Source organism: Abramis brama, assembly GCF_963993115.1.
Source record: "Abramis brama genome assembly, chromosome: 10".
Lineage (NCBI taxonomy): Eukaryota > Metazoa > Chordata > Actinopteri > Cypriniformes > Leuciscidae > Abramis > Abramis brama.
Genome location: NC_139972.1, coordinates 28772148 through 28792063, shown reverse-complemented (window position 1 = coordinate 28792063; position 19916 = coordinate 28772148). Strand labels below are relative to the sequence as shown.

Below are 19916 nucleotides of genomic sequence, written 5' to 3'. Positions count from 1 at the left end.
GAGAGAGAGAGAGAGAGAGAGAGAGAGAGATGGTCATATGACAGGGATGAGGGGTGTGCTCACTATCAAAACACTTTCTCGTACGTCTAAAATGAACTTTCAGAAAGACCGCCGAAGACTTTTTACCTTCTGAATTTATCAGCTCGTGACATCGCGACAACTTTAATGCCTGAGAGAAAGACACTTCAAAGGATATAGCACAATGATCGCATCTTGTGATGAATCACATGTAGAAGGGAAAGGTAAAAACCATCTGGACATTAATGGAAGCTTTGGCAAGTTTAAGGGAATGAAGTGCAGCGTTTCTACAGGGAATAACAACATCTGTCGGTCCGTCGCCCCTGTGGCCTCACCTGCGTCTGCCTGCGCGCGCATCTCGCTGCCAGGTGTGATGGACGCTGAGGGGCGAGTGGACGAATCCAGACTCAGAATGCATATATTTAAAAACGGTAAATAATCGATCATCATCCATATAGTGTGTGGAGAGTTGGTATGATAACATAATTAACCTAGTTTAAAGCTGTTGGAAATTAATAACTAGAAACATGACCAAAGGCCTCCTGAGGTGACAGACCTAGGTCTCTGTTTTTAATGTATGGATTATCATTTGATTATGACAATGTTACTGGATCAGCAGGTTCTCTTGTTTATATTTGTAGATAACTTTCATCTACTTTATCACTTGAAATATCATGTGTGGGGATTGCAACACTACATTTTTAGTGTATTTCTGCTTGACCAATAAAGGATGAAAAAAGGAGATAGCATAAAATAGTGAGTAGGCCTATAGCCACCAGTGTTAGGTAAGTTACTCTAGAAAAAGTAATTAATTACTAGCTTACATCTTCAACTGTGTAATTAGATTACTGTACTAATTACTCTCTTTAAAAAGTATTGAATTACTCATTACTTTCTAAATCCCAAATCAGCCCTGACCAGTTGAACAATACAAGGATATAGACATGAAACTGCTCTTTTATTCTTTCAAATAAATAATATAGAGTTGTATAAGTTGTTCCTGAACTGACCAAAGTATTTAAGAGGAGAATGTTACATTAAACATATACGTTTTAACATTAGATGTTACATTTTGATGTTAAATCCACTGTTATTTTATATAGAGTTGTTCTATAGTCTACACAGTATTTAATACAATTAGCCAAATTAAGAGTAATCCCTAACTTGACTTTTTCAAGGGAAAAGTTATTAAATTACAGTAAATAATTACTTATTAATTGCATTACACCCAGCACTGATACATTTGCTAAACACAAACTCATACTTGCTTATACACTTTTTTTTTTTTTTGCCTTTTATATAATTTGTATTACTTTATATTTGTTACTTAACACTTTATTTTACTTTGCACTGTTTTGAGATCAGTTGTAGATTTCTACTACTTTTTTGTCAGATTTTCTATGTATTGGTTGGTTATTTATAAAAATATAGGCTAATAAATTACAGTGGCACAAACTCTTGTTAAAATGTTAAAGGAATTCTATGAAATTTCAGAATTTTAAACCAGATTTCTATTTCTATTTCTATTAGAATTAACAATTTCCTGAAGTACGGCCTGAGATTCTGAAAAAAATAGGAATTTAATTTAATGTAATCTAATCTTATTTGTGTTTTGTTTGATGCCTGTAGGAGTGACTTGTGACTTTATTATCATTCTTTCTTAAAAAAAAAAAAAAAGTTAGAATATTTAAGTGTTTATTATAAATTATTTATATGTGCACATCATTACTTTTCTTCATGTGCCCTCATAATATTTAATCAAAATAACTGTCCCTCCCTCTTGCAGCGACATCTCTTCTCTTTTCTGATGATGTGTTTAGTGGCATGTGGGCGGGACAACCTGTCACTCACATGAGATTGACCAATAGCAAACCACAACCATCCAATTAATTCCCCATGGACAAAATCAAATCCCGCCCCACATTTTTTTTCTTGTTTGAGAAGCCGTTTCACTTAGATATACGGCACAAAAGGGAAGAAAAGACTATCGCAACTTCCGTTTCATGCCGACTTTAATACATAAATGTAATAAAGTCTTAATGAAAATGTAAAAATGCAAAACAGTTTGTGTGAGTGTTAGGTGTAGGGGGTACAAATATAATTAGCTCATTATAAAAAACACAGATGTCAGTGGAAATCCCTATACCTTTATGTTCAAGTGTGTTTCAGTATTTGTTGATGTAGGTCATCTAATCACTGTTATCTATATCAGTTCATCTTTGTTGCGTTCAAAGATAAGCAATTGACATGTAAAAGTCTTAGTTTAACATACTTTATAAAAGGACTGGATGACCGTCTGGAATCACTGGTCTACCCAAAGGCCCTCTTCTTGTCAAGTGCTTGTCAAGTGACATGTTTCCCAATCAAACAGATGAAGAATGGTTTCATAGTAATCCAGAGAGCTATAGAATCTGCACTGTGTAAAACTACAATCATAAGATTCCTTTTAGTCATGCCTTAGATTTGACGACAGACAGCATGGTTGCTAGTTTAATTCATAGAAACCTCTCACAAGTGGTTGTGTCATGGCTAATCCTTAGAGTTGTGGATTATCAGTATCAGTTTTATCAGTAGGTCTGTTTAATTTTAAAATCAAATGATTAGTCATGCTCCAGTATCGTGTGATATCTGTGAATTAGCCATGTCAGCATATGGAGCAACTACTAACCCTGAACTCCTGATATAGGTCTTAAATGTAGCAGCTTGTTAGATTAGATGTGCTGGAGGAGACTTTAGAGTGCTTGACTCTTGCATTGCAAAAATTGATGCACCTCTAGATGGAAATAAATGTTGTGATGATATTTCCATCAAGAGGTGCATCAATTTTGGTCAAGAACTTGTATTGGCAATGCAAGAGTCCAGCACTCTGTAAAGTCTCCTCCAGCACAAATTCACTTTCAATGAATTTAAGGTCTGAACTCAGAGGTGCCCATTCATGTGTGAAAATGATTCTTCATGCTCCTCCCAACCATTCTTTCACAACTTAAGCCTGATGAATCTTGACATTATCATCCTGGAATATGGCCATGATGAGTCTTCTTACATGGTTGTTTAAGAAATAATAAAGCTACACACTCCATCAGTTAGGATTAGAAGAACTGTTGCCAGACATGTAACATGCTAGAAACATAATAATCACTGCAATAATGATCCAACCAGACTCTTAAGTTATGTGATTTTCCTTGATGGTTTGTCGTATTCCACTCAATGTGTCTGTAAAGTAACTCAGATCTGCACCTTTTAGCGTTCATGCGATCCAGTTACATTTGAAGCTTAATATTCAGCAACGCACCCTCATCTTACAACACAAGAATGTGGCACGAGAGTGTGATGCAAACATGACCACATCAGTAACGTTTAAAGTCATACGTCACGATTCAAAGCCGAACTGGCATTTCACTAACTGTCCTTCAGTGCAACTTCTGCCGTGCCTGTGAAGGCCTCTCATCTCCAAAACACATTCCTTCTATTCAATGAAATGAGAATCTATGCAAAGCGAATGAATTACATAATCAGCTCTGTAAGAAGGGGATTAGAGGTTGTTTTTGTTCTGTGTGGAGCCTCAAACTCTCTGCCCAGACTGGGCGAGCTCATTGTGAAATGCTGAATTGCTAATGCTAATACGATATGAATGCTTAGGTTTGACATTTCTTTAAAGTGATGCAATTAAATGTTGGTATCTTAAGTGATGATGCTCTGTTTTTTTTGGTCAATACATTTGTTTAAACTGTTTATTTGTTAAAACTGATGCATTGCCTTTCCAATCAATTGTATGCAAGGACACTGACAATCTCAATTGATACTCCTTAGTAAGCAAGTTATCAGTTAGTTCAGGGGTTTTGAGTATTCTAGATGCCACAGCGCCCACAATATGACCCCCCCCCCCCCCCCATCTATATATTTTATATTAAAGGCATCTATATATTTTAATTTATAATTACCAAATAATGGTTTTATTTTATTAAATATTTTTATATTATATTATTTTGTTACATTATTAAATGTGTTTCTATTTGTATGTATTTTTTTTAATAATTGTACTTATTTTATTTATATATTTTATTTGTGATGAAATATGATCACGTGATCAAATGATGTGTTAATTCAGTTTGTTCATTTAATCTTATTTTTTATTATTTGTATTATTAAATGATACAATATTTATTTTAAAATTTTTATTTAAAGTTTACCCTGTTTTTCTCTAATCTTTTCCACTGACTCCATAGCACTGCCTTGCGGCCCCTGGGGGTCCACGGACCCGTTTGAAAAGATAGTTAACAACTTTAGAGATCCTAATGATGCAATAATAAATAAATAAAAGGGACATTTTTAACTTTAATAATATTTTATTAATAATAATTTTCATCTGTTTTTTTAAATGCATAGCACTCTTACAAATATTTTTTTTATATATATTTTTTTTTTTACATTTCTTGTAAAGTACAACTTTCAAAAATAGTCAGTATACTAGTAGAACAAAAGCAACTGACATTGTGAAATAGCGAATATCCCGAGCGTTGTGTTCTTATTATACCAGCTAATCATCTTCAAATGTCTATCTTGTGTTCTGTTTGTGCGATTCAGGTGGCGTGTCCCCTGACGAACGGGGTCAGGTATGGCGTTTTCTGTTTGGGATGTACCCCTGCAGCTCTACGGCTCTAGAGCGCCACCTGCTGCTGGAACAGATGGCGGTGCGCTATCAGGTCATGAAGAGGAAGTGGCAACACCTGCTTCCTGGAGCCGTTCGCCTGCGTCTTAATGGCACTGATGGTAAATCATATTCCACGGCAGAACAAGCACTTTTAAAATGGAACGGTTTGCCCTTATTGACCCTTAGTGACTGCAATAAAATGTTCAGTCTTGATATTGAAAACCTCTAATATATATAAACCTTTAATATATATATACTGTATATATATATATATATATATATATATATATATATATATATATATATATATATATATATATTCAGAACTGACAAGTTCTGTGGTGATGTTAAACCCCAACTAATAATAAATAAATCGTTTTTCAGCTGAACTGTTGACAGCAGTGAAGTTTTTTGACCAGAGGCAGGACGGAGAGCAGAATCAGCAGCAGTATCAGTCAGAAGAGGCCCAAGAAAAGTTGTCCTTTTTGCAACTTCAGGCTCAGGTAAAACTGTAAACTGTAAAAAAAAAAAAAAAATGGCCTTGGTGATGTAAAAATGTATTGTATTCGAATAAAAAAAAAAACATTAACAATAAATAAACAATTGTGTAATAAGAATGTACAGTATGTCAGGTCAGCGTCAGTTTTGATTTCATACTGACTTTAATGTGCAGGTGCTATTTGAACGGGTAACCTTTGACCTGGAAGAGCTTCAGGAGGCCATTCGCATCATTGACAAAGATGTTCCTCGAACCGACCGAGATCTTCCTTACTACCGGTGAGAACTTGTATCATTTGTACAGTTTAATATGCTAAATAAAGAAAATGCTGGTCGAAGCATTTGCTAATTGCAACTTTTTATCTCACATTTTTGACTGTTTTTTCTAACAATCGCAAGTTTATATCTCACAATTCCGAGAAGAAAAAGTCAGAGACACAAACTCGCAATTCTGACTTTATTTCTCAAAATTCTGTTTATAACATCTAATTCTGATTTTTGTTTCTCAGAATTGTGATATAAACTCCCAGTTGCAAGAAAGAAAAAAAATATTGTGAACTCAATATTGCAGTATTGACTTTTTTTTTTTTTTTTTGCAATTCTGACTTTTATTCTCATAATTTTGAAAGATAAACTCGCAGTTGCAAGAGAAAAAAAGTCAGAATTGTGAGATAAAAAGTTGCAATTACCTTTTTTCTTTTTTATTCCATGGCAGAAACAAGCTGCCATACAATCCTTTTAAGTTTTGAGAGTTTTGATCTGGAAGTTATAAATATGATTCTGTTACTTTGTTGGGTCTTATTGTTCACATATTGTTATGGCTTTATGGTGCTCATTATCGAAGACATTATTATTACATCTGTTCATTTCCTTACAGCAAAGACTTCCTTGTTCAGATTTCCATGTTTGATTCTTCTATAGCTACATACATCTTGATCTACACAAATCTACAAGTCTATCCATCTTCATGACTTGATTATTCTTTTTTTAAACTCCATTTTAGTGTTTAATTTACACCAAAATAGTTTTTTTTTTAAATAGAACGATAATTGCATGTGTTTTGCATGGCAACACATTTCTGCCAAATAAAGTAAAGTCAATAATTCCTTTCTCATGTTTGTTTACACAAACCACACACACAGAGTTGTGTAATTTACGGCTCAATTTGCATCACTAATGTGAGTTGCCAGCGCAAAGCAAACATGCCATTGCCACACCAGTTTATCAAACAACCTTGGAGCTCAATGCAAATAACACTCGGGAGTCTGGCACGCCGTTTTACTGCAGTTAAACAGTAACTAGTTTTGAGTATGGTCATTTTAACTCACTTTGAAAGGAGAATTTAATATCAAAGTACATACAAAATCTACAATTAAAGCAGAAATCTGTAGCTCTTTCACAAAGACAGTGTTGGCTTCTAAACAGCCATTTAATAATTACAATATATAACAAATTGCAAATATAGGCAAGCATACACAATAATTACTAATACAAAATAGACATTAAATGGTATATTAGCAAAAATGGACTCTTAATGCTTTTCAAACTGACTTTTAGCATATGTATTTTGCTTTTAAGTATAGTTCATGACATTATAAAGGAATGGTACTCTTAACTTAACCGAAGAAATGTTAATAATATAAACTAATATAAAATTAGGCTATTTTGCAGGAGCAACATCAAACTTTCATCATAGCACTAATTATTATTATTATTTAATTTTTTTGCAGCTAACAAAATTTTAATGTACAGCACACAAAATGATTTTATGCACTGTATGATTGTATCATAGTTTTTTTTTTTTTTTACATTGTTAAAAATCACCCGCTTAATTAAATCAGTCTTTTGAAGAATAAAGAGCCCCTAATCTCTTGTGTTTCTTCACAGGAATGAAGGTTTGGGTAACCTGCTTGTGTTAAGAGATATCCTAATCACATATGCTGCTTTTCACCCAGGTATGTGCTTGTAAATACACCTTTGAGTCTTTTTAAAAGAAATTAACACTTTATAATTGTTCTAATGTGACAGTAAAGACATTTATTTATATAAATATATATATATATATATATTGTTAGGGGTTAACAGTTTAGGACCCAAGGACCAGATGTTTGAAAGAAGACCCGGAGTCAGAATTCTAAAAAAAATGAAGAAAAGTTTTACTGAAGATAGTTTGCAGTTTCATCAGCAGAAGTCAGCTTCAAGACTCACACAGGAGTTCGTAGGCCGCCCCGCTTACAGTTACAAAGATCACAGCAGTTATACCATTTCCAAGGTCTAAGCTACGTCATTGCTTACAGGCTGAATGATTCTGATTGGCTAAGAAATTGATAAACATAGTCATTTTCCACACATGTACAGATAGACTGAAGCATATCTACATAGATTATGCAGCTGACACTCGGACCCTGAAGTTAGGCACGTTCTGACCTTCCTGGTCGCAGATTTGGGTTGCTGGGCGCCAGCATGTCCCGAACAACAACTCAGTCAATCTCCAATAATGCCAGTGGTTCCTTAACCTGTAACCAAGAAGACTAACACACACACCGACACGCAGCTTTTCCAAGGTTGGATTTGGCCAGGCTCTAACTATAAACAGGAGTCTCGTCTCAAAACATCAAGATAACAAGTTCTTTTTCTCAAGGATATAGGACACTTTAGTCTAAATGGAAAATATAGGCTTTAACTGAGAAATTGTCCCTTAAACTATAGACTTCAATGAACCCTATTTGTTTTAACACTTTGAAGACCTTTCTCAAACACAAAACATGTTCCTATTTCATTTCTGGAAGCCGGGATAAATAGGCAAGCACTGTTACTGCATTCAGATATAAAATACAGACATTAAAAAGAATACATCAAAAGAACATTTCAGTAATCATACTGGTAACTTCCATAACAAAATAAAATCTCCAGAGAAGTAATTCAACCCATGTGATATTTAAAAGGAAAAATATTGATTAATACCTTGATTATAATCACTCATTACATATACATTGAAGCAGCAGTGGATTCCAATCCTCCCCCTTCAATATATATATATATAGTACTGGTAAAAATGGAATCATTGGAATCATTACAATTTGTATGTTTTTGAAAGAAGTATTTTATGCTCATCAAGCATAATTTATTTGCATTTATTTGATCAAAAATATTTTGTGAAATATTATTACCATTTAAAATAATGGTTTTCTATTTGAATGTACTTTAAAATAGCTGAATTTTCATCAGCCATTAATCCAGTCTTTAGTGTCACATTATCCTTCAGAAATCATATCAATGTTGGAAACCGTTGTGCTGCTTAATATTTTTTTGGAACCTGTGATACTTTTTTCAGGACTTTAAAAGAAATTTTGAATTGGGATTCAAAATAGGAATCTTTTCTAACAATATAAATCATTACTATCACTTTTTTTTTAACACATCCTTGCTGAATAAGTATTAATTTCTTTCAAAAAAAGAAAGAAAGAAATGACTGACCCCCAAACTTTTGAACGGTAGTGTTTATTGTTACAAAATATTTCTATTTGAAATAAATTCTGTTCTTTTTTTCAAAGAATCCTGAAAAAAATTATCACATGTAATTAAAAAAAAAGTTTCCAAAATTGATAATAAATCATCATATTAGAATGATTTCTGAAGGATCATGTGACACTGAATACTGGAGTAATGATGCTGAAAATTCAGCTTTGCATCACAGAAATAAATTCTATTTGAAAGTATATTCAAATAGAAAACCATTATTTTAAATTGTAATAATATTTCATAATATTACTGTTTTTTTCTGTATTTTTGATAAATGCAGACTTGCATTTCTTTCAAAAACATTACAAATAGTAATGTATGTGTGTGTGTGTGTGTGTGTGTGTGTGTGTGTGTGTGTGTATATATATATATATATATATATATATATATATATATATATAGTTTCCATAAAAATGTTAAGCAGCACAGCACAATCTTATTGACCCCAAACCTTTTAACTCTTATTTCTATTCTATTTTATTTGGGTGTTAGTGATCTGGGCCCGTATTCATAAAGAATCTTAATGCAAAGAGTAGCTCCTAGTGACAAAATTCTAAGAAAATTCTTAGAAATGTGGGCGTTTACTCTTAAAATTTAAGAAAAAGTCCTAGTAAAGAAAAAAATAATTCAGAAAGCATCTTAACCCTTAAAAGAGGTCTTAAGGTCAAAATTGTTAGGAGCACGGACGAGGACTTTTAAGAGGCTTAAGAGTTTCTTTAGCAGAGGAGAAAATGGCAGAAAGACGAAGAGGGAGAAGAAATGTGTTGCAGACGATGGATAACAGTGAGTTAATAAGACGCTATAGATTAGATCGTGCAGGGACCATGTTTGTGACTGATCTTTTTAGAGACACGCTAATATCTCCAACACAGCGCAGAAATGCCATAGCGCCTGAAATGAAAGTAATCACTACATTACGATATTTGGCCACTGGGAAAATTCCATGTTTGATACATTAAAACATCTCGGGTTACTAATGTAACCCTCGTTCCCTGAGTAGGGAACGAGACGCTGCATCGATACTCGATACTTTGGGGAATGCCTTCGGCATGACGCATCTGAAGTCTGTAATGGAACTATTCCAATCTTGATTGGTGCTGTGTCTTTCGTCACTCGTGACGTCACATGTGACGGTGATCCGGAAGCTATATAAGGACAACGGAACATAGCCGCGTCAGCTTTCGAAGGGTCAAAGCAAGTCGTTCTCAGGGGTGCGAAAAGTGTGGCCTAGGGATGCAGCGTACATTAGTAACCCGAGACGTTCCCTTTCGTAAAGGGAACTCCCGCTGCATCGATACTCGATACTTTGGGGAACGAATACCCACGCCGCCACACTGAGAGAAAAACGCCCTGGTATAAAGCATCTGGTACACTCACGGACGATAGAATGAGTAGAGGGCAGATCCAAACTAGCTTGTCATAAGATTTGGTGTAGGAAGAGGAGGTCTGGAGCCGGAGGCTCGACTGACCTCCTGGATGGGAGCCCCAGACAGTAGAAAGCATTAGATAAGAGGTGAAGGCAAAAGCGCACCTTGTACTTCAAATATGAATGGTTCTAGATAACCAGCTGTCTTTTTAATAAAGGGAAATAGCTCCTAACCCTTGACCTAACTAGATGGACTGACTCCTCTCAGCCTGAGGCCTATATAGGAACCTCCAAGGCTATGACCTTGATCATCCGACACATGCGATGGAGGATGGAATACCTGAAGAATCATGATATTGCCTACAGGCACCTCAGTACCGGGGCAAAAATAATGCAGAGTGGCTCCTATGCTAGCCAGTAAGAGGGGGCAGCACCACCATTCTTCCAGGGAGTAAGACGAGCAGGAAGCAGACTCAATAGATTCTTCTATATATTCATATATACTCATATATATATATATAATATATGTCATCCACAGGACATGATGGGTGCCAGGGATAACCCATCAGCCTGATGCCAATAGGCTGGATGAAAGGATTCATCCTCCAATCTACAGGAACATGGAGTTTGAGTGGGAATGTCCCTACGTGCACACCCTTAGAGGCTTGCGGAGGGCACTAAGGCCGCCACAGAAGCCCTAAGCATGAACGGGAGATCCCGTTAGAGAGTAGGATGGAACACCAGTACTGAAGCCAGTGGGCAGTAATAACCCTGGGTTCAATGCCCTCCCTAACTTAAATTGTTTAGTTCCTAGTAGAGTGAGGTTCTAGAATGTATGACCTGACCACCTCGGTGGAAAGGGCAACCTTGTTATGGGTGGGACCCCTTCAGGGGCCAGACCCAAAGTCTCCAAAGCTCTGGTCTTGGATGAAGTAATTTACCACCAGCTTGAGACAAGAGATCTCTCCTAATAGGGATTTCCCATGGAGGACTCTCCAAAAGACTTATAAGGTCTGAAAACCAAATTCGGGCCGGCCAGTACGGAGCTACAAGGAGTAGTCTCACTCCGTACCTCCTGACCCTTTCTAGAACCCCAGGGAGCAGAGCGATTGGGGGAAAGCGTACAGACGTTACTCGGCCACATCTGTACCATGGCATCCAAGCCTAAAGGAGCTGGATGTGAGAGAGAGTACCAGAGCAGGCAATGAGAGTTCTCATGAGAAGCGAACAGGTCAACCTCCGCCCAGCCAAACTCTCTCCATATAAGCTCAACCACTTAAGGGTGGAGCCGCCATTCCCCGGGCCTCAGCCCCTGCCTCGACAGGATGTCTGCTCCCATATTTTCAACCCCAGGAATATAAATAGATCTGACCGAGAGAAATTTATCCTGGGACCAAGAAGAATCTGATGCGCCAGTCTACAAAGAGGGCGAGATCTCAAACCTCCTTGGCGGTTGATATAAAAGACCACCGACATATTGTCTGTCCTAACAAGAACATGATGGCCTGTGAGGTCCACAAGGAAGTGCCTCAGGGCAAAAAATACAGCCAACATCTCCAAGCGATTAATATGCCATGTGAGATGATGGTCCTTCCAAGTACCTCGGGTGTAACGGCCCTCCTTAACCGCACCCCAGCCCGTGAGGGACGCATCCGTAGTCAAACTCTTTCTCTGACATGGTGCTCCCAAAACCGGGCCTTAAGACAGGAACCATGGTTTCTTCCACATGACAAGAGAACGAAGGCATCTGCGCGTAACTCTGATCATACGAAAAGGGTTTCCCAGAGGAGAAAATCCCTTGTTCCTGAGCCACCACTGCAAGGCCCTCATATGGAGCAGACCAAAGGGTGCTACCACCATAAGACCCGAAACTCTTTGAAAGTGTTTGACAGTGATAGCCTGGCCTAACCTAATACTCTTCATTGTGTTTAAGATAGTATTAATACGAGCATGAGACAATTGTGTCCGCATCGTAACTGAGTCCCACTCTACTCCCAGGAACGTAGTCCTCTGAAGAGGAGTTAAGGAACTTTTCTTCACATTGAGTCTCAACCCCAAGCACCTCAGATGACGCAAAACAACATCTCGATGTTGAATTGCTAGTTCTTTCGACTGAGCCAAAATGAGCCAGTCATGTATATAATTTAAGATACGGACCCCCTGAAGTCTCAATGGAGCAAGGGCTGCGTCCATACATTTAGTGAAGGTGCGAAAGGGTAAGGCTAGGCCGACTGGAAGAATCCGGAACCGATGCGCTTTTCCCCCAAAAGCGGATCTTGGAAACTTCCTGTGATGGGGTTAGAAGGAAACGAGGAGTTAAGGAGCTTGTGGATCTATCACGACAGACCACTCCTCGGAGCTGGTCTGACTGACAGTCGGTATCTTGAATCTGAACCCCCTCGGAGGTTGATCCAGTACCCTGAGATCCAAACAAGGCCTAACTCCTCCCCCCTCATAGGAACTATGAAGTGCCGGCTGTAGAACCCGGGCTTCCGTAACCAAGGAAGAGCCCACTTTGAGGTTTCCTGTGTTAAGAGGGACTAGACTTCCTGTTCCAAGAACCGACCCTGCTCGGGGCTGGCCAACATGAGAACCACCCCTAGTAGATAATATTTGTATATTAGCTCCACTGTAAGCAGGACCCCCTAGGCTATTTTCTGAAGACCCCTGGGGGTGTCTAAATTTGCCATTATAGGGACCAGTCCCTCGAGACTGGCCTCGGCTATAGATTCCCAAATGGCTTCGGTGACCTGAAGCAGCTAACTGGCAGGAACTAACCGAAATATGCTCTCTACAGACCTCCTGAGAGGCAGCGAACTCGACAGGGCCGCAACGTCCTCGGGCAGACACTGTGATTTGTGTTCGCTGGAAGCCGATGTGTCCCGAAGCGCGGCGGGAGGCAGACATCGATTACCTAAGGGCTGCATAATGGGGCGAGACTCTTGTACTCGCTCTCCTGGGGGAGCGCCCATAAGGGTCCGCGTGTTACGACAAGACCTTTTAGTCGAAACCCTCTTAACCCGTGATACAGTCCTCAGACCTGTCTTCGGTATGGAGGGCTTCGTGCGAGAATGTTTCCTCTGACCCCAAGCCTTATACGGAGGGGGGGCACGAGAGGCAACCTTCTCAAAGTATGAGGAGCTGGTGGCTGTCCCATGAGGCTGCCCCCTGGCAGCAACCCCATGAGACCTGGACTGACAACTGGGGATAGCTGATTGTCGCTCTGCCTCCTGAAGCCTCTCGACAACGGTCCTTGCCGTGTCGCCAAAGAGGCCAGAAGGCGAAAGGGGGGCATCGAGATGGAAGGTTTTTTCCCCTGACCTTCTCCCCGATCCCCAAGCGATTTAGCTATAAATGTCTCTCTGAGACGACTAGTGCTAGACGGCACGGGCCGTCTCTTAATAATACGGAGAGATAAGTCAGCCACTCTACGAAATTTAGTAATACCGTCGAGTGAGACCTCCCAGTTATCATTTTCTTTGAGGAGGTCAGCCTGGTATGCCTGTAATAAACCCATCGTGTGTAGGCACGACCCACCACCATATATGCTTTCCCTAACAAATTCGATGTACGAGATTTGGAGGGAAGTGTCTGAGCTATCAGGGGTGACGCAATGTCGGGGAGAAAATATTTCGCAAAATATTCCTCAACCCGAGGCATCACCTCATAACCATTCTCATTAGATTCCCTAATGAATAAAAATATATACATGAGGGGGAAAATAATTGAGATGAACCTGGATTTTTCCACGATCTCGATACCTCAGTATGGAGATCAGATCAGTGAAAAAAGGGAAGGCTCTGACACGAAGATTGTGACTGGGTCTGCAGGAAGCGCTCATTTTCCATTTTATTTTTCTTAACCGCTTCCTGCTTATTAAATGGCCATTTATTTTAATTTAGCCACTGCCCTGGTTACAACCTCCAGCAACTCCTCAATAACGTGAATATGGGGTGGCGAATCCGGAGCCAGATAAATCAAACGCTGTGTCTTTAACACGGTCGGAAGAAGCCGCAGCGCGGGCTTCCGAACCGTGCGCGAGACCAGTGGAGCTGGTTAATAAACACTGAGAAAGGGTCGCAACCGTCTCAGTGTTATATGCCAGCTCCACGTGCGAATCCCATGCATACAAGCGATGCGCTGCCTCAACAGACGCGGGACCTGATGCACTGGGAACGCGAGCCTGATCTAATAGATCGAACAGGCTCAAAACGGGAGCGGAGCTTTTTCATAGATAACTGAAAACAGTTTGCACAGACAGCGCCCTCGAGCACTGCTCGTGCATGCTTCACTCCCAGACAAACAACACAGAACGAGAGCGCGTCATCCTCGCTCGAACAGCGTGAGCAAGGGGACGCACACCGCCTGAGTCATTTCTCTATATTCGCCATATATATTGAGATAGACAAACAACACCAAATAAGACGTACAGTCACACAGAACGCTTGCTGAAGACAGAAAGCTGACGCGGCTATGTTCCGTTGTCCTTATAAATGCTTCCGGATCACCGTCACATGCGACGTCACGAGTGACGAAAGACACAGCACCAATCAAGATTGGAATAGTTCCATTACAGACTTCAGATGCGTCATGCCGAAGGCATTCCCCAAAGTATCGAGTATCGATGCAGCGGGAGTTCCCTTTACGAAAGGGAACCAACATTCAAACCACCACTTAAATAGACATGCCAGCAATCAGTGTAACTGGAAAGAGTGGAACAATTTTTATCATTCTAAGCAATCAAATACCTTATAGGAAATTAACAGCATGGTAAATAAAAAAAGGATTTATATACACATATATAATGTGTGTGTGTGTGTGTGTGTGTGAGAGAGAACGATCAAATAGGAAAAATTACGCATGTAAGTTCAAAGTGAAGGCTTAGAATAGACCCTATACTTAAAATCACTTTTTTTTTTCCTTCTTGGACAACCAACCAATCACAGTCGTCAAAAGATTGTCATACATAGCAACGGGGTCAACCCCGCCTCCTCACTAAGATAAAAGTTTTTGTCTTTTCCTTGCTCAGAGTTGCTCTCAGATCGGTCCCGAATCACTCTTAAACTAAGACTCCTACATAAAAGTTTTTAAGCTAAATTAAGAGTTTTCTGAGAGGATTCTTAGATTCTTTATGAATACGGGCTCAGATCTTTGTTTGCTGATGAAGGGCGGCATCTAGTGGTTAAATTTTGAAGTACAGTGTCTATGTGTACATGTCAGTGTCAGTTTCTAACTAGTGAGGTTTTGCCTCCTCACAACACCCACCCCTGTCGGTGATTGGTTGGAACACTATTTATTTTGGTTTTGAGTGGTTGGTGAACCCAATTGTTTTTGTGTGCAGATCTCAGAGCCTAGGCTGCCTACAGAGACGCATTTTTTTTGACAGCCTGCTTATGGGGCGGGCAGCTAGCGGATCGTTAGGAAAGATTAGATGAATGTGATCATTTATGTTTGGGCCTTTTTTGGGCCTGAAATCGCTGATACAACCTTTAAAGTGTCAGTTCACCCAAAAAATAAAATTTACTCACCCTCATGTTGTTTCAAACCAGAATGAGTTTCTTTATTCTGCTGAACACAAAAGATATTTTGAAGAATATGGTTAAGCAAACAGTTGATGCACCCCACTGACTTCTATAGAATGGTAAATAAAATACTATTGATTTGAATGGGGCCCATTCAACAAACTTTCTTCAAAATATCTTCTTTTGTGTTCAACAGCAGAAGGAAGTCCATACAGGTTTTGGAATAACTTGAGGGTGAGTAAATGATGACAGAATTTTCATTTTTTGGGTGAACTGTCCCTTTCTCTGGTCTCTGCAGAAGTAAGTTACGCTCAGGGTATGAATGACCTGTGCAGTCGCTTTCTAGAGGTTCTCGACTCAGAAGTGGACACTTACTGGAGCTTCTCCTGCTACATGGAGAAGTTTTCCAAAGACTTCCGTGCTGATGGACTGTATCGCAAAATGGGTGAGTTTCCTTGGTTTTTCCAAACCGTTTAGGGCCCGGTTCCCCTAATTTGGCCAGGGATTTTTACACGGGTTGGGTGAGAAAAAACACTGATATTATGGATTTGGACGGCACTAAAATCACAGACTCACCCCTGTAAATGTGTAAAATACCATACAAGCCCATGAGAAATTAATTAGCGTCCGAATAGGACTTAACTGACAGTAGCCTATGCTTTCACTGGCCTTTAAAAGCGCTTTTTAATTAAATGAATAATATTGTATAATAATATAATTAAAAATCTAACAACAATCAGTGTAATGACAATTTTATTCTTTGCATGAAAACACTTGAATTAGCCTAATTTAATACTGTCTGGGTGTATTAAAACTTCAGAATTATATTCATATAGACCTGCAACAGTGATAAGGTAAAGCTAAGAGTGGTCCAGACCAACCTTCCGAAAGTGTGACTTACAGAAGATATACTTAGCGAACAAACGTTTCGGGAATCGTGCCATAAGGTTAAGAGAGAGGTTAAGGAATAGGTCAAGAACTACTTAGCGATAAGAACGTTTTGGGGAACCGGGCCCAGATCTGTTTTTAGCAATAATAACGGCCCATGATTTCTTACTGGATTTAATGGTAATAATATGTCAAATGCTTTTTCTGCTGTTGTGTTTATCAGAATTGGAAGCTGCTTTACTAAAAGAACTGGATCCTCAACTACACTCTCATCTGGTCACAGATAACATGGAAAGACTCACATTTTGTCACAGGTGTGTGTCGGTTTTCTTTTTTGCTTTCTCGGTTTCCTTCCCTTCTTGTCACTTTATACATGTTATCTTTGTCTTTTATTCAGGTGGCTTCTGTTGGGTTTCCAGCGGGAGTTTGAGCACAGCGATGCTCTGCGTCTGTTTGAGATTCTCAGCTGTGATCACCTGGAGCTCATCTCACAGCAGGTGGATCGCGTTCGATATCAGGAGAGACTGGCGCGAAAACACAGCCTGGGTAATATTTATTTTACTTTTATTTTACTCCCACTAGATGGCACTAATCTACCTTAAAAAATGGCAATTTAAATTGCCTTGTCTCTACTTTAACATGGAATACTTCTTTAATTGACAAATAATTTAAAAAATATAAATATATTAGAAAAATATATATTCTTCAATTATGAAAAAATGGCTAATAAAATTGTATAAATATTGCATAGTATCATAAAATCCCCTCTAAATTCTAAATAATCCAAAAATATTATTGAACAAAAATGTATTGTTTTGGTTTTCTTGGGGAAAAAAATTATATTTCAAGGCTTTGGTCACTTTTAACAACGAATAAGCCAAGTGTGACCCCTAAACGAAGAGGGACAGATGGTTAAATGTTTTTTTGTATGCTTGATTAGAAAAAACAGCAGATAAACACTAGTTTTTGTATGTCTCATGTATTTCATTGTGCTGTATTTAACTTTTCTCAGCACTTTGTTCAGATTTGCTGTATTTAAATGTGCTATAAATAAATTTGACTTTATTTACATAATTTATTGCCTTACTAAATTATTTTGATTCATGACTTTGTGATCGCCAGAGGAGGAACCTGGGACGGAGCTACATGCCGTTAACACAGATTTCACCTTTGAACTCTTCATGTGTGCCACCATCTTGCTGGAGAACAGAGACACTTTACTCAGCTGCAGGAACGAGGTTCAGCTCATACAGTTCACCAGCAGGTGTGTGTGTGTGTGTGTGTGTGTGTGTGTGTGTGTGTGTGTGTGTGTGTGTGTGTGTATGTGTGTGTGTGTGTGCTTTCACATTGAAACCTTTATGAACACCTTAATAGGACAAGAAATGTTGATAATTTATTTTTGTGCAGTGTTTTGTTAAAAACTGCTATATCTTTTTGTAATGCAATGAGATTTATACATTTTTAATGTGACTTAAGTGTCTAAATGTGTTTTGGGGCCACTGTATATTGCATTTTTTTCCCATTCATGGAGCTTAAGAGTCTAATCATGCTGTCATGCTCAGTCTGCAGGGCAAGCTGGACCTGAACAGCACCCTGAAAAAAGCTGAGGAACATATTTACAACTACTGCAAACGCTCATCCTGGGACTATTTGAATGGCCTCTATCGCACACGCAAGAGTAAAGAGGACCATTTCTTATATCAACTCCGTAACCTTTTTTCCTGAGACCAAAAGGCCAGCATGGACTTTTTCAAGAAACAATCTTGTTGACAGGCACAAGTGGAAAAACTGACTTTATGCTCCAGTGGGATTTTGGGAATCCAGTGGGAATTTTATTCCAAAGAATGCTGCTGCTTTTAACCAGAGTTTGAACCGGAAACAAGATGGACTCCTTCCAAACAGTTCCTTCAGTATTTGAACTTTTAAGGCTTCTATTATGGTGCCAGAAATAATGAGAACAGCAAAACACGAATTTAACAACTCTAAGATAATCAAATAAGACTTTTATTTAACCTTGTACCCTGACCATGCTTGAAAATATAAGTAGCATTTGGGAATTTAACAGTTTTTTGATAGTACTGAAGACTTATTGAATGCAGAGATGCTTCGTCTGTTAAAGTAAATCAAAATTCGATCAGGATTTTATTGTGCGCAACGGCTGGATAAACACAGAAAACCGAAATCCTTACTGCTGATCTAAGCGAGACCCGACCTGTGAATGTTAATCACTCTTAGAAAAATAGTGCTTGCGTATTTTACAGCACAATATAATAATAGAAACACGGGCTCAGTTCTGAGAAGCTCTAGAAGACCCTCTGTGGTGTTGTCTTACCAATCGTAGAGTGCTCAAGTATGTACTGATCAGAAATAGCACGTTGAACCAGGACACCCTTCACCGTGAGACCACACTGCATTGGTTTAATTATCTAAGATGCACAAAATATGAGTGGACACTTGGAGATATGGAATATTGCACATAACATTTGGTGGTTATTTATTAAGAACTGACACACTATGACACATTCAGTGAGGGAGTGATGTTAAAGTTGTTTTCTAAGAGAATTAAATGTATGAAACGGGTGCTGTAATGTTGATGCCGCCCACTGATGTTTGGATTATATTTTGAGGTTTGCACAGTTGATTTATGTTTTAATTAATGTAGCAATAATTTAGAAACACTGCAATGTTAAACAGAATGAATGAATCTACTGTAGCTGTGTATTTTCAGTCAAAAGTGTCGTTCATGAATTTGTGTGTGTGTGTATGTGTGCGAGTGAGAGAGAGAGATACTGAGAGTGAGTGTTTTATTTTAAGATTACTATGTGACATTTAAGCTGTCAGTTTTTAGTGAGTCACTTCATACAGAATAGACTCATGCGTGCTAGCCATTAAATATTCTTTGGAAATAAAGTATTGAGATTTGAATATGACTGTTTATTTCTCTAATGAATTAGTTTTACTGTTAAAGCTGAGGTATGATACATGGTAATTTCCTTGAATAGGGTACGCACCAAAAATCATAATATTAGTGCAACAATGTTACCACATAATTTATTACAAAATGCGTAACATTCCTTAAAATTCTGACACACAGTGACAGACTTTTTCTAAAGCATGATGGGAAGACAAGTACATGGTCTCAATTTTTTTATTTACAAATATTGTAGTTTTGACCATATTCAGCAAGCTCAGGATTGACCCTTTTACCAAAGTTATTTTAAGAAAATATTTCTTTGAGAATTTTTCCTTTCATTAATGAGAAATGTAAGTATTTGGTAACCAAGAAAAGCATTGAAATAAAGTGTATCCAAATATTTTACATTTCCCATTAATTAAAGAAAAATATTTATTTGAGAATATATGATATATATGAATTTTGGCTAAATTTGCAACTCCTTTGCCCAATATTTGAAATACATTTTTATATGTTTTTATTATTTAATCTTACAAA

General features: G+C 38.3%; 1 protein-coding gene across 1 annotated transcript; it reads left to right on the top strand.

Moving 5' to 3' along the window:
• Window positions 1-61: 61 nt before the first annotated feature.
• LOC311090976 (TBC1 domain family member 15) lies at window positions 62-19390 on the top strand. Its single transcript, XM_084126651.1, has 10 exons — window positions 62-449; window positions 4603-4788; window positions 5054-5172; window positions 5343-5446; window positions 7055-7122; window positions 15876-16022; window positions 16689-16779; window positions 16863-17011; window positions 17588-17729; window positions 18028-19390. Exons 1-10 carry the CDS (start codon window positions 203-205, stop codon window positions 18188-18190), a joined length of 1416 nt encoding a protein of 471 aa, XP_083982777.1. The 5' UTR covers window positions 62-202; the 3' UTR covers window positions 18191-19390.
• The last annotated feature ends 526 nt before the right edge of the window (window positions 19391-19916 follow it).

Excerpts from the sequence above, each read along its gene's own strand:
- LOC311090976 (XM_084126651.1), top strand. The coding sequence starts at position 203 with ATGATCGCATCTTGTGATGAATCACATGTAGAAGGGAAAGGTAAAAAC. Across the intron at positions 450-4,602 it reads AATGCATATATTTAAAAACG|GTGGCGTGTCCCCTGACGAA; the intron begins GTAAATAATCGA and ends TGTGCGATTCAG. Across the intron at positions 7,123-15,875 it reads ATATGCTGCTTTTCACCCAG|AAGTAAGTTACGCTCAGGGT; the intron begins GTATGTGCTTGT and ends TGGTCTCTGCAG.